General features: G+C 43.7%; 1 protein-coding gene across 1 annotated transcript in view; it reads right to left on the bottom strand.

The window, feature by feature from the left end:
* Positions 1 to 1,438: 1,438 nt before the first annotated feature.
* The window catches only part of lgr4 (leucine-rich repeat containing G protein-coupled receptor 4), a 29,489-nt gene continuing 15,703 nt past the window's right edge, over positions 1,439 to 15,224 (bottom strand). Inside the window, exons 4-18 of the mRNA XM_053864760.1 lie at positions 15,030 to 15,101; positions 12,974 to 13,189; positions 11,695 to 11,766; positions 10,246 to 10,314; positions 10,002 to 10,073; positions 9,809 to 9,880; positions 9,649 to 9,717; positions 9,502 to 9,573; positions 7,308 to 7,373; positions 6,925 to 6,996; positions 6,778 to 6,849; positions 6,544 to 6,669; positions 6,160 to 6,257; positions 5,766 to 5,813; positions 1,439 to 4,789 (exon numbers count right to left, since the gene is read on the bottom strand). Of these exons, the coding sequence (XP_053720735.1) occupies positions 3,402 to 4,789; positions 5,766 to 5,813; positions 6,160 to 6,257; positions 6,544 to 6,669; positions 6,778 to 6,849; positions 6,925 to 6,996; positions 7,308 to 7,373; positions 9,502 to 9,573; positions 9,649 to 9,717; positions 9,809 to 9,880; positions 10,002 to 10,073; positions 10,246 to 10,314; positions 11,695 to 11,766; positions 12,974 to 13,189; positions 15,030 to 15,101 (2,584 nt within the window). The 3' untranslated portion in view covers positions 1,439 to 3,401. The remainder of the gene's footprint in view (positions 4,790 to 5,765; positions 5,814 to 6,159; positions 6,258 to 6,543; positions 6,670 to 6,777; positions 6,850 to 6,924; positions 6,997 to 7,307; positions 7,374 to 9,501; positions 9,574 to 9,648; positions 9,718 to 9,808; positions 9,881 to 10,001; positions 10,074 to 10,245; positions 10,315 to 11,694; positions 11,767 to 12,973; positions 13,190 to 15,029; positions 15,102 to 15,224) is intronic.

A 15,224-nucleotide genomic window follows, 5' to 3' on the forward strand; every position in this document is an offset into this window, starting at 1 on the left:
CTCATGAGTACAAAACCTGGAGTTGGAGGAGGTTAGAAGTATTGTGTCACACTGATTGTTTTGGCTTGTTTGCATCACAATAAACTGTTGGAAGAAAGAAAACAGACTTTTGATGGACGAAGACAGCACACTTCAGCGGAATGGAGGTCCAAGCTAGCTGCGCTACATGAGCGTCACGCTCATCAACAGGTGTCTTTCTTCTTTGGGTGTGAGAAGGAAGTGACCTGGTGATGCCCCCCCCGAGGCTCCAGGCCACCTCCAGGTACTTTAGTGACTAAAGCTTGTTTAGGATCTGGGACACCAGCCAGTTACATGCATGACGTCACCAAGTTCATCTGCCTGGTTTCTCACTCATGGCTGATGGAGAAGAAAGGATCCAGCAAAACACCTTCCCTTCCAGGCTTCTATGAACCTTATCAGACAGTCAAAACCTCTGAGATCCCACATGGAGGTTGGAACCTACAGGTTCTGATCAGTGCACCTCACCACTGCCAGTAATACTCCCGCTATATCACGTTTCATAACACCAGCAGGACTTTTACTCAGAGGTTCTGACTTTCCTACCTCTGTCCAGGACACTGTGTTATTTATGTAAAGGAGTGATGTGATTCCCCCGTGATAGAACTGCATCCATAAATCATGTCCATCAAAGCCAGAACATTTTTTTTTTCCAGCGACGTTGGCGATAAACAGAAGATCAGACTGTCCTTAAAGCGATCCCCTGACACTGTACCTCCACAGCAACCCGGACAACCACCACAAAACACATGTAAAACAGATGGTCGCGCAGCTGGAAGACCGTTCCAAACCAGAGCAGAGCTTTATTTGACAAATTGGCCTGGAAAACTCAGCGTATTAAGTGAAGTGTGGCCAATGGCTGGTCCTGGGGCCATGTACAGAGCGTCCAAGCAGCCCACAGTCTCCATCACCACATCCATGAACTACGGCTTATCAGCTCTGTTGCCCAAAGTACATCAAATTAAAGTGTAATATTTCCAAAATTTGGAAAACAATTTTAACCAGGACATCAGCTCAGAAAAGACTAGACGGTCACGTCTTCCTATGTCTGTTCATAAGCATTTGTCAGAGAACAAATGCACCTAGTCCGCAGTAGCCTCCACAAAAAAGCTACTGAACCAGGAGTGAGAACCTCAGAAGGACCTGGAGACGGAGACCAACTGGAATCCAACACACAATCACAACAGTATTAGACACACACTGCAACAAAAGCAGCCCAGCAAAATACAACTGGAAGTAAAGTGGGAGTCAAAAACTCAACAGACAGAACAGAATGACTCAAGGATACTTGAGTGAGTGTCATTAAACCCAGCATACAGTCGATTCATTCTATACTACTTCTTAGCTGTGAGATTTTATTTCCACCAGAGAAGACTTACTAACTATAAACCTGGGCATAAACAAAACGCGACAAATCATGACACAACACAAACAAAACGTTCCCCACAACAGCTAATCCTTTGAGTTTTATTTGTTCAGAATTGACAGAACTGTTTCCAACAGAGTAAAGCAGGTCAAATATATAAAAGAAACAAAAATGTGTGAATCTATAAAAGATTTGAAAACAGCCTTTTGCAGTTCATTGTTTGGCTTGGATTTACCAAAATAAAATCACAGTATACAGTAAAATTGATCCATCCCACTATAGCAAAAGTACAAACGCTCCTGTCGATTTAAAATCGAGGACAAAAGATAGGAAAAAAAAAAAATCATTTCTCTGACAAAGCACTGACGGCAGCCACGACATCCCAGGAGGTAGACTTGAGCTTCCCGCTGTTGGTTATTTGTTCTCTGTTCAAATAATTAACAACAATAACGCAGGCGTAACCAAAATCAGACACGAGAAAGCAGAAGCAAATTTCAGGGCGATGCATCAAACTGGAGCACTAGATGGCACATCAGCACATCCTGTCAGAGAGCAGAGAGAGAGAGAGAGAGAAAGAGAGGGAGAGAAAAAAAGTTCCCTTACGTCTTCTGGATTCTCGGGAGCTCACATGACGTGTGCTTGTGGATACATGTTCCAAGGGTGTAACCGTCTTAAGTGTAGTCACACTTCAGCAACCCAAACCCCAGCCAAGGCTTTGTCTCTCTTTCTCTCTCACTCACGCACGCGCGCACACACACACACACAAAGCAGTCCCAGAGGTGAAGCCACAACACACACAGTTTGTCCACTTTCACAAAATGAACCAAGTATCAGCCGATAATGTCAAATTTTGAACCTCTGTATGACAGTGCTGAAGCCATTTTGTTTTGAAGGGTTTTTTAAAAACATTTATTTCAGCACATATTATGATGCAATTTGCACCACGACAAAAAATAAAATAAAATCAAGGTCGATTAATTCAGAAATTGTGTTCTCCTCTAGATGGATTATTATTATTATTATTGTTTGTTTACTGCAGAATTGTTTTGATTAGATTCATTTTACTGGAATAAAGAATTCAATACAAAACTTAAACAAGGTTAAACGCAGGTTTCAGTTTCACTCAGAGACTCTTACGAAACATCGAGGGACACTGAACACTGAGTACTTTATCTCTGGATGTAGGCTGAGCTTCAGTCTTCCTCCTACAGCGAGGGATTGGTTTGGCCTGTTTCAACATCTCTCAATTGGAAGTTGTTGGTCACACCATGCCATAAGATGAAAGCGCCACCAGTATTGGACCGTTTCTGGTCATCACACTGGAGCAGTAACAAGACAGCTAGATTTGCTGAGTTGGTGTTGTGCTCACACGTGTGTAGTTCAGGCGCATGAATGTTGGCCAATGTGTTTGCTTCCTCGCGACGCACCACATGGTGACATCAAACACGATTCTCCATGTTGAACAGTTTAAGTCTAACTCAGGAACATGGACGACACAAGGAAACCCCCCGAACACCCCCGACCATGTTTGCAGAATAAATAACACTCAAACCCAACACGCTCAGCTGACACTCAAACAGTGATATTCGCTACATTGATCACATTCTTTGTCGTATTATAAAGAGAGTCGACGTGCAGATGCTGGATCGACGCCCCGTAGGCAGATTTGTATGACTCATGTGTCAGAGAGGAAGAAAACCTGACCGAAACATTCACGCTCAACATCTAAAATGATGATTACACTTGACACTTTTACAGACGATGTATAAAAATTTTTTAAAAAGCTTATCAATACAGGTGGAAACAGAGATCGCAAAGACAAAGGGTCGGCTCGGAGCAGTAAAGCAGGAGGCACTCGTGGCAACGTGTTGTGTGGGTTCCACCACCACTGGATGAGAAGGCCAAGGAAGTTCCCTTTAACTGATCGTCTGTATCTCTGTCAGCAAACAATTACAAACCTAAGTGCTCAACCATTTGTCGTTCATTCATGGAAAGAGTTCCCATGGCGGTGGGCTCGCTAGTCTTTGACTCGAGGTATGTTGTAGGAGTAGTGCACCAGAGGGAGGCCTCTGCTCTGGCAGAAGCAGGCTCTGCCACACGCCTGAACCTGGTCCGAGTTGTCCGACACGAACGAGTCCCCCTCGTCGGTGTACTCCGACTGGGCGGAGGGCGGGCCGCTGCCTCCCCAGAAGCACTCCGCCTGCTGGCACACTGCTGCCCCCTCCAGGAGGGTGGGGCAGCTGTGCGACTTCACCAAGTGTCTGCAGACTCGAGCGGACGTGCACGTCTTGGCGTGTAGAGCCGCCTCGCACTGTTCACACACCACTCCGTCCACGCAGAGCTGCGAGTACCCGCCGCAGTCAAAGCCCAGCTGAGTGGAGGAGCCTCCGTCTGTCAGCTCGGAGCTTCCGCCGCCGTCGTCTTGGTGACTCTCCGCTCCGTCCTTTGACTCGCCGGTGAAACGCCGGCGTAGCCTCAGCCAGTCCTCCTTGAAGGCGGGGCTGAAGAAGACGTAGAGAACTGGGTTGAGGCAGGCGGGCAGGGGGAAGAAGATCAGAGTGACGGACTTGGCGATTTCCGGGCCTCCAGCCGTGGAGCCGGTTAAGAGCGGCGCGAAGGAGAAGGCCGCCACTGGGCAGAAAAAGATGCAGTTGGTGAAGATGAGCCAGGCCACGTGTCTGAGGGCCCCGGTCTGCTCGGGGTCCACCAGCTCCACCCTTCCCAGGTGACAGTAGAGCTGAGTGTACACCGCTGCAGTGAACAAGTAGGCCAGCGAGTTGAGCAGGACCAGAACCACTGTCACGCCCAGCGCAGGGTTCTCGCCGCCGGTGAAGGGCAGACAGAGAGGGGAGGCTGACTGGTCGCTGAAGGCCAGCAGGGACAGAGCAGCTCCAGCAGCAGCCAGCAGTCCCAGCAGTGCTGCAGCCAGGCTGAAGCGGCCGGCTCCTCTCCAGTGCACACGCTGCGCGCCCCGCCTGGGCGACATCATCACCTTCCCTAGAATGTCCCGCACAGCCACGCTGCGCTCCACGGCGGCCAACGCCAGCAGCAGGACCGCCCACTCTGACGAGAAGACGGCCAGCACGCTGGTCGCCTTGCAGCCGGGCCCCATCTCCCACCACACGCCGAACTCGGCAAAGGAGCCCCAGGTTGCGAGGTCCAGCACGGTCAGCACCCCCACGTACAGGCCGGTCAGCAGGTTGGCCAGCGCCAGGAGGCCCATCAGCAGCCGGGAAGGAGAGAGGCCGGGAATCGCCGGGTGAGACCGGCACGTCGGGCTGTGCGCAGAGGAGAAGACGGCGACCAGAACCAGGCTGTTGAACACCAGCGACACCAGGCAGATGAACCAGACGGTCAGGCGAATCATCCAGTTGCCCAGCAGATGTCTGCAAGGCTTAAACGCTCCTGGACAGAGAAGAAACAAGCAGTCACACAATGCCAAAATATTCAGCAACACAAACCAACAAAGGGCTCAAGACGAACCAAAACCAGTCTCTCGCGTCAGCAGCATGACTTGGTATAAAAGGTGCCTTACAGAGGAGCTAGACGTCATGCAATATTGGACATGTTCCTTCATGTAAATTATGAGCACTGCATCCATTATCTTGCATTAAAATGGGCATTGACCTGTGCAGCAAAGCCTGTATCGCACGCCTCTATTCAAACCGCAGCACTTCCAGATGAGCTAGATTCATATCACAGACGATTCATGCAAATCCAGTGACATTTGTGTGTGACAACTGAAACTGATGTCACACTTTTCTAGAGAACAACGTCAACACTAGAGGAAAAAGAAGCTACTGTGCTGCAGCACATCATGTGTTAAAATAATCTGTTTCAAATGCTTCTGAAACAAAACGTGTGGAACTGTGTCAAGCCGCGACACTCCTTCTGATAAATTTTGTTTTCCAACATTGCAGATCAAGGTTGTTTCCCAGATCATTGTAAGAGGTCTGAGTTGTCAAGCTGTGGCCCGATGGTCAGTACGTTTTTTTCCCAAGAGTAGCTTTTTGCTGAGCAGTTTCACTCACTGCACATGGCCCGGGTTTTTATATCTCTAGCGATATCGGCTTGTTACATCTTACAGTGGCCTTCATACAATTATACATTTCCTTTACAATAAAGTCTGTTTTCATTTAACAATGAAACCCATAAAAACAAGGTCAGAAGGTCTTGGCCAAAACAGATTAATTACATAACCACTCTTTTAAATGTCAACAACTGTCGTTTAAATTATGAGATCAACCAAAGGTTTGACTGATATTTTTATTCTTATCATTTTTTTTCAGGAGTAATTGCCGCAGCTCAGCCTCAACCAGACACATGCTGTCCCCGTGTAATCCATGGATCTCATGCAAACAGTCAAAGGATAAAAACACACCAGGTGAAGGAGAACAGTGCCGGTCCACTGACAGTCTTTCAATGTCATCTGTAAAAAAAAAAAAAAGAAAAAAACACATTTATGTTACGCACCACTCTCCAACATGCTGCAGGTCGCATCACGGCAAGAACTGAAGAGAAGAAAACACCACTAATATGTTCACTAATCCTGATTCAGCCAGTCCAGGGACTCTGTTTTATTTGGGCTGCATGTTGAGCACAAATTTAATTGACTGGTTTGCAACACTTTTAAAACACAGAAGCATGCACATGTTTGATACTAAGGTAATTCAGAAGGGAGACGGATATTCAAGGATCAAAGACTGCTATTTTCGCTCGTCTTTAACGTGATGCGTAATGCTTCCTGTCACAAATGAGATTTGGGAGGAATCTACCTGCTGATTTCTTGACGTCAGCGTCGTCTGAAGAACTGCTGACCGAATCACATTCCACAAAGGCGCAGCATTGGTAGGCGTACGGCACAGAGATGGACCTGAAACCAGGACAAAAACAAATGAAATGTTTCCCTCATTATTTCTATTCTTAATGTTCCACTGAGAAGCAGTTGTTTCTCTCATCATTCCTAAAGGTGGCTAGCGTGTAAATAACTATTTCTAACTGCTTTATTTAGAGATGGAGGAAAGAAAAACAATTGTGGGACCAGATCAAGCGTTGTTCATGTGGTGTAAAGTATAGAAGAATGAGTAACATTGTCACAGGCAAACGTGCAGCTAAAGAAATGCGCATAAACTCAGAACAGTCAGTGTTTTTTTTTGTACCTCAGTTTTGGCAAATTGGTTGTACTCAGGACATTTTTCATCCTGGGGTTCCCAGAGAGCTTGAGTTGACTGAGGGCACTGAGTCCACTTGTTGGAACGGTAGTCAGGGAGTTCATACTTAGATCCCTGCAGAAAATGATTTCACACGTTGTTTAATATTCTGTCAGGAAGTCGGAGCACATGTGGAAATGTACTCGCAGCTCGATGCTGCTTGGAAGGAAAGGTCAGACTCACAGGTTTGTGAGCGCGGTGAGGGTGAGGAAAGCATCTCTGTGGACCACTGTGATTTGGTTTCTGCTCAGGTCTCTGTGGCAAATCACGACAGTGCTTTGTTAAACAAAAGCACTTCCCTGTGCGCGAGTGTGTGTGCGTCCGACTCACAGCAAATGAAGCATGGTGAGACCTTGAAAAGTATCCCTGTTGAGCTGCTGAATGCGGTTATGCTGGAAGCTTCTGCAGAAAGAAGATGAAATCAAATTTTAAATTCAATTCACACATCCAATTAAATTATGTTATTTAATAAGCAGATAAACAATTTACGACATCACAGCCAACACAAGACCAAACTCGCCAAATGCACGTGCACGTTCAGAGGGAGCATATCAGCGTGTTTTTTTTTTTTTTGGCTGTCGTATTCACTTGTGTATTATTTTGGCCAGAATTAACTCAGCTCAGCAGGGCCTGACGCCCTTTGTGACGCCGCGAACACAACATAAATTCTTGCAGCTATAGATGGGAAGGTCATCACGCTTTAAAACACGTACATCTCCTGCAGTCGGCCGCAGCCCTGGAGGGACGGGATGGACTCGATCCCGTTGTAGGACAGGTCTCTGGGGGGAGAAAGACAGTATTTAATACTGCAGACATGTGCATTAAAACAATTAAACAAACCACTGGAACATGCAGGTCAAGGTTCTCTGTCAGTCTTGTTGATATATCTCACAAAGGGAACTGTTCAAAGGTATTTGACCTTATTTTCTATTGTTTAGTGGTGACAACAGCAGCGCCACTCTGCCACATTTTTTTAATCTGTGAGTGCAACACAAAAAGTGATATGAGCACTTTCTGAAAAAAAGGTGTATAAATAATGTAAATTCTGACTAACAGTTAATAGGCATCAAACTCATATCAAATAAAGCAAATGTATTTTTTTGACTCATACATAGCTAGCCACACATATCCATACCACACAATGCTAACTATTAAAAGAAGTTTCAACTCCCTCACAGGCCTGCAGCCTTTGGCTGGAAAAATAGACATTATTACGAGTGACACACCAGATTTAGGTGATATCATAAATATGTGAAACAGTTCCAAGCTTTTGACCGTTGAAGGACAAAGTAAATCTTCTATTAAAAACAAGCGTCAATCACTTAAAGCTTTCTGTGCAAGCAGAAGGCGCACAAGTTGTCTTCATGACACTTAACAGTACAGTTAGAATTAGTTGAAATGTTGAAAGATGATGATCACAAGCCTGCAGCAAAAGGATTTGGTTAACATATCAATATGTTTGTTTTAAATGCACTATTACATTTATTTCCAGGGTTAAACTGTTATATGTCCAGAATTATCCACCAATAAATGCGCTTGATTTGCAGCGGGGCACAAGACATGCTCTCAGTCCTGCGTTGTTTCACTTGCTGAGTCAATCATTGATCATCTTCAGAGACAGAAGGAGACAAAATGTCCTCATATGCAGATGACACACCTCTATTTCAGGGACATTAAAGACAATAAATCAATTCAGCAGTTAACTTGGAGTGATGCCACTATACTGCAGTGATCCAGGTACAATGGCACTTTGCTCTTTGGAACATAACATCAGGAAACATATCTGTACATATCAAATCTGGATATCACCTGGACATATTAACCAATGTTTAATGCCAACTTTAAGACATTTTTAGTGGTCAACATCAGAACGAAATTCTGGAAATCACTACCCACTCTCAGCCTACCCATCTGGCCGACATCAACTTCTAAAAAAAATTAAACAAGGAAAATGGATGGTCAGCACCACCTGATTTCATAAACAGTTATTAAGCCACAGATACTCAGAAAATCGCTTCCTGATTCAATATTGTTAAAACATTGGTTAGAAATGGAACCTGAGGAGTGCATGCGACTAGCTACAGGGGGAACACAATGTGCGGATCGCCGTGTTCGTGGTGTGTTTTTATCATTCCAGCAGATCCAAAAGAGACATGGTCTTTTAAAGTTGGATTTTTTTTTTGTCCACCTCCCCATGGCTGGCACTTAGCTAAGAACACATCAGCATAGTCAAGAGAATGCAAGCCTGACAAGCTGGATGAACGTTTGACAGAGAAACAGGGCGTCTCGTACATATTGTTTATCTCAGGGTGGGAACAAGAACTGGGAACAGAAATGGAAGCCTGGCTGTGATGTTTGCTTTGTCAGTGCAAGAATTTATCCAACACAGTTTGCACCATTTAAAATATCCCATAATCCAGCTTCACATAATATATATTACCAAAAAGCTCACCATTGAACATGTCTACAGAGGTCTACTGAAGCAGATTCACTTCACACTTTTCCACTTTGTCCTAAGCTACTCAGGTTCTTGTTCCTGTCTTGCGAGATGTTTTAAACCCTGAAATACCAGATCATCAGACCAGATCAAGTTGATCATTTTAGGCATTTCTGTTGAATGTAGTACATTAGAATGTAGTCAGCACCAACTTGTGTTCTGTGATCTTTTATATTTAATACCAATGTTTAGGTCGCAGGGAGAAGTGCCAACAATAAACCAAGATGAGACTCATTCTTACTAAACTGTACATGTTGGGTCCCAAACTTAAGGGCAACTCTAAATTTAAAACTCACAATATAATAACTAAAGAATTCATTTCAACACAAATAAAGCATGCCACGGTGTTTGGCATCAGTAAAACACCGTGAAACACTTCAACACCAGATTTCCCCACTGCAAAGTCTTACAATGTCCGGAGCAGCTTCAGGTCATCGCACAAGCTAGCAGGGACCGAAGATATCTTCGTTCCTGACAGAGTCCTAGAAATGCAGATCACAATTCTCAGTAATTGTAAAATAATTTCCGGACAGATGGATGCATTTAAAATGACTCACAAGCTTTCAAGGTTGTTGGTTGACAGGAGGATTGGAAAGTCTGTCATCATATTGGCTCCGCGCAGCATTCTGGAACGCACATGCAAATAAAAGTAGGTGTCAAGATTTGCTTCTATATTTACAGCAACAAAGCTTGTTGGCACCTCTGAGACGAACTTACAGCGAGTGCAGGTCAGATAAGTTCTGGAAAGCAGTCCGGCCCACGAAGGACAGAGGGTTGTCGTAAAATTGCCTATTGGGAAGCAGGATTTAAATGTTAGCGCTGGTTAAAAATGTATGCAGGGTTTCGAGGAGCATGTCGTAAACTGCGTGAGGTGCAAATTAGTGTTCTGTCTGCTTGAGTTTGACCTTACATGGTCCGCAGCAGGGGGTTATTACGGAAAGCCCCCTCAGGTATGGCAGAAATGCCATTGGTGTGAAAGCTCCTGGAGGCAAAGGGTCAAAGACACATTTTACTTTCTGATCTTGAAACATTTTTCTGTGTGACGCTCAATGTTAGTGTGACTAGCAAAACTCTAGCATATCACCATTTGCTGTGAAGAAACGTTACATATAACTTGTTTGTCTAAAGTTAGTGCCAGATGCCAGTGTACTTACAGTTCCTTCAGTTTGGGAAGCGACTCTATCGGCTTGGGGAAATCTTTGAGGTCGTTGAAGTTGAGATCTCTGAAATGAAACAGCAGAACAATGAGAGCTATTACAGCAAATTAAATGACAAAAACATCTTAAATGCTGAAGTTATTAAACAGCAACAAGGCACCACTACTTCAATTAAATTATACAAAAAAAGTAATCATGTGGAGCTGTTTGGCTGCTTCAGCTTTGTTTTCCTTTCCTATAATAAGTCACATTTCATTTGAGGGAAAACACAGTGAGGGAATTTCAGCCAAGCTCAGACTGTCAATCACTGGAATGGTTCAGCAATGAACGTTAAAACGCAGTAGTAACAGCGATAGTAAAAACATTTTTAGCTGTAGACAAGAGCCAGTCACTCGGGGCAGATAAGACGACACACTGTGTCAAGTATCATGATGTTTGTGATCTCTCAATAAACACACTGACACAGCACTGTCACTGGTTATGTGAGTGGGATTTGGGGAACCATGTGAAGCCTATTGAATCAACTTACAGGCTTCTAATTGGTCAGTGCTGAATAATGAAAATAAACGTACAAATGTTGAGTTGTGTTTAGAATTTACTTTTTGAATAACAATAGTGTTTATTCATGACAGAAAATACGACCCTGAGAGGCAAGTTAACAAGAGCAAAAAAAGGTGCACTCAAAACTAGACATTTTGTCATAAAAAAAGCTCAAAATATTTTAAGTACATAACACAACAAATTGAAATCATCCATCGCAGGGGTCACCACCCTTTTTTGCAACTGTGCGAGCCGAAGGGCTGCCATCAGTTTGGAACTAACTCATGATAATGTATGACGAAATAATAATTCACAATAATGAGTAATGTTGCAACAAAAAAAGGAAATAAATAAATTATAAACATTTACTCATTTCTTTGAATAGGCCACCTGTTATCGACCCTCGATCTATAGCAATATGATGAGGAGATGGTGTTGTGTGGCCTTCCAATACTGTGGATCAGCCATAAACGTTTGTCAATGGCCTTGAAATTCTGCAGGTCAACATGTGTGCAATCCAAGGAATGTTCTTCTCATTTCAAATACCACGATCTGTTCCCCAGCAGAATGGTGAATGTTGTTGTATTTTAAATACAAAGACAATATTACAAAAAAAAATCAGTTTCAAATAATGATAAAAAAGCATTGCTGAATCATGGACAAGCTCTCTCATCCTATCACCACATTATTTTCTGTGCCTGTGTCAAGAGGAAGTGAACAGTGGGAGGGCGGGTTCGATAGCCATCATGTACTTTACTCCATTTATCCTGGTGCAATTACAGCAGGAAGTAGACACAATGATGTCTGGAGGAGCGGCGGAGAAATGGGTGTGGAAGCTGTTAGCACAAACAAACCCACACGAATACACACAATCACATATCGACCGATGAACGCGTGCCAACTCACAATATCTCCAGGTTCACAAGACCGGCAAAGCACTTGTCACCCAATTTCTTGACTCTGTTGTTGTTAAGATGCCTGGGGAAGAAAAAAAAGAACATTCAAAGCATTAAGACCTTTAAATATATATATCACTCAATGAAATACAAAGCTAATATTGCAGTCTGACATTTTGTAACGGCAGTACTGACACATGTACTTGTAGTGATGTAAATCAAGTCTTTCTCCTCCGCTGAAAGTGTTTTCTTCCTGTTTACTCAAACATGTTTATTCACGTCCAATAATACCACTGATTGCGTGTGTGCATGTGCGTCTGCGAGGTTGGAAGGCCCAAGGTGAATTGAAATGAATGTGGGTTTTAGCCATTCTGACTCAGAACACTGACACGACTGTAAATCAGTTAAAAATGAGCATTGACTCAGATCTAGTCAGATTCATAAGGCATTCTAAACACCAATGAAAGGATAATCCTTTCCCTTTTTTTCATTTTGAAGCACATTATACACATATTTAGTCATCCCCGCGTATTAATTCCACTGTCATATTAAGCGGTATAAAAAAATTTAAATAGAATAATTACTTTATATGTTGTGAGGCAAATAATAATTATTTATTTATTTATTTTAATGCAACACAGCAGCAGCAAAGTGCTTTACAGGCAAGACAGAAGCATAAACAGAGCACGTCAGAATAGAATGTTTACATGTGCATGTAATGAGACTGGCCTCAAAAAGGGATTTACCGAGCAATAGCAGAGCTACACAGGAAGGCCTCACGCTCGGCCATGGCTGGATGTGAATGACCTCTGAGCACTTGTGTAAATCTTCTTCATGAACCTTTTATAGAAAGGATTTAAATGGACTAAGTATCTGTATTAAAAAAAAACTTTCCTCTATAAGATTTTATTTCAAAGACAAGAGACGTTGTTCTGCAAGCTCATAAAAGCAATCTGTCATTTAGTGGGATGAATATTTGCTCCTTCCGATACACCCTCAGGTCATTTGTGTGCACCACAGAATGTTCTCAGCCACTGTGCATGTTTAATTAAGCTTTAAACAAAGTGCACCAGCAAGTTCAGCAACCTGCTGAGATGCTAGATGTCTACACTGACGCTGAGGCGTTCTTCTTCTCAATAACCATTACTTTTGACAATCATGCAAGTGATTCTAACATGCCAGGTACACGGAATTAAAGGAGAAACAATCTCATCCCGTTTGTGTGGATTCATACTCAGACCGTCGCTATTGTAGATAGCAAACACACACACTCTTTCGCTACCACTTACAGCACGACCAGGCTGGTGAGGTTGGCGAAGGCATTGTCTGGAATGTACGTGATGCGATTGAGGGCCAGAGTCAGCGCCTGCAGGTTGGCCTGGTGTTTCAGGGAGCCGATGGGCACCTCAGTCAGGTTGTTGTCGTCCAACCACAGGTGACGCAGCTGTTGGAGAGCCTCGAAACTATCATCTGGGACTCCAGTGATGTGATTGGCATCGAGCCGACTGAGAGGTAGACAGATAGAGAAGGGAAGCTTTCAGATGCAATGCGCCAAGGAACAATGAATTGTGCCTGATTGAAATGAAACACAATAAAGAACCGACATGTTTCAGACTTAAAAATCTCCACATCATACTGACCTTACTATGAAGCTGTGTGTGTGTTCAGTGAATATAAAACATCACAAAACTTGTGGAGAATTTATCAGCATTGGTGTGCAGGGGAGAAATACATCTAAATAGAGCTAAATACAACCTGCATGTGAAAAGCAAAAGCCTGAAAAGACAACTTGAGTGTCACAATGATTTTCCAGCCCTGCACTCGGCAACACAGCCGCCTTATTTTAGAAATGTTTTTGTCAGAACATTTACATGGCGTTTTTCCGTGCTGCCACACTGATTCTTCTGCTACACTCCTTCTCCAAGTCTCTCGTCCTCCCTCAAAATTCCTCACAAGTCTGAGCTGAAAGGAAAACAGCCCTGATTGACATTTAGCTCTCTAAAGCTTTATACAAACTAAGTACTGGCTCTGTGAGAGCACATTACTTTAGCTACAGGCCCTAAAGCCCACACAGAGAGGAGACATCTGTTCAAGAGCAACACCGTAGGCAGAAGAAGAGGGGAAAGGGAAAAGAAGGACATGGAAGGGAATATGGAGAAGTGTTAATGGCTTAAGCTGGACCATCGCAAACATCCAGCTGGATGTGCTCCGGCATTAGTGGCAGACACGATAAGCAGACTGAAGATGAGAGATGGTACATCAACGTCACTGGGTTCGTAACGTGGAACTGAGTCACTTTTGTTTAAAGCAGGAATTAGAGGGCAGCTAGGAGATGCTTGTAAACACAAACATGCTACTTTAAATTCAAAGAGAAACAGCAAGATCTACTGACCTACATTGGTGCCGAACTGCTTGAAAATAGCAACCAGGCTGCTTCTCCTTTCTAAAACAGTGTTGATGCTATTATGCTGGCGGATCAATCAAAACCACGACTCAGCAACCTTTCATCAGCCCCACTTCAGCAACAGTGACACTGATGACAGGTCTGCATTTAATAGAGAATGTCTTTATCATGCTAATGATACAAGGCGCTCTACATCCACAAACCCCTGGCGATTCTCGTATTAGATCAGCATTGCCAGGCCTGAGCACACGGATGTGTGATGAAAACAAGCATCCAGATGTTGGTTATTTTGCAACTACTGACGGTCCATTTGTCAAACTCAAGTCCAAACCTGGCCACCACACTCTTTTTAGTGACACAAGAAAGCCAGGTGCTATGGACGCCTGACCTTTGACAAAAAAAAAATATTTTCTTGAGCATAAAAGTGACCCCCCCATTCCGTCACAGTGCTCCTACCTCAGTGTTTACCAGGCTGTTTTGCAACAAGCGCACGGTATGTTTAAACTAAATACGTCAGAGGGAAAAAAAGGCTGAAAAAGATGTGTCACAATGAAAGAAAACTGCTCAGTCTTTTGTGTCATGAGGGAGTGTTACGGTGAGAAGGTAGAACTCACAATTTGACACCAAACATTTATACTAAACTGAGCCACAAAGTGAAATAAGCTTCTCCGTATTATTGACACTCGATATTACAGTGTGTGCAACTCAATTTCTTGTTTTTTTATTTGGCCAACTAACAGCAAATTCCACATCAGGTCTCCAAACATACTCCAGTGCTTTCTCTCATAACATCTCAAATGGCTGCAGAACATTTTTTCCAGGTTTTCAGGACATAAACAAAAACAGGGTCAGCGTTGTTCACGGCTTCACTTTGTGCTTAATAAAGAGACCCTTTCACTCACACGTGAGTGCACGTCTTTCTATTGGTGTGTGCTACTTACAGGGACTGGAGTGAATGAAGGCTTCTCAGGGCAGCGCTGGGCACGCTCTTGAGTTGATTATTTTGCAGCATACTGATGGTGAAACACAAGACATCAATGAAAAGATAAGACTTCATGGCTAAAACAGGTGCAAACATATGTAGAAAGTATGATGACATGGCCAGAAATGACCAAGCCAACTGTCACACAACTTTA

The sequence above is a fragment of the Synchiropus splendidus genome, chromosome 5, assembly GCF_027744825.2.
Source record: "Synchiropus splendidus isolate RoL2022-P1 chromosome 5, RoL_Sspl_1.0, whole genome shotgun sequence".
Taxonomy (NCBI): domain Eukaryota; kingdom Metazoa; phylum Chordata; class Actinopteri; order Syngnathiformes; family Callionymidae; genus Synchiropus; species Synchiropus splendidus.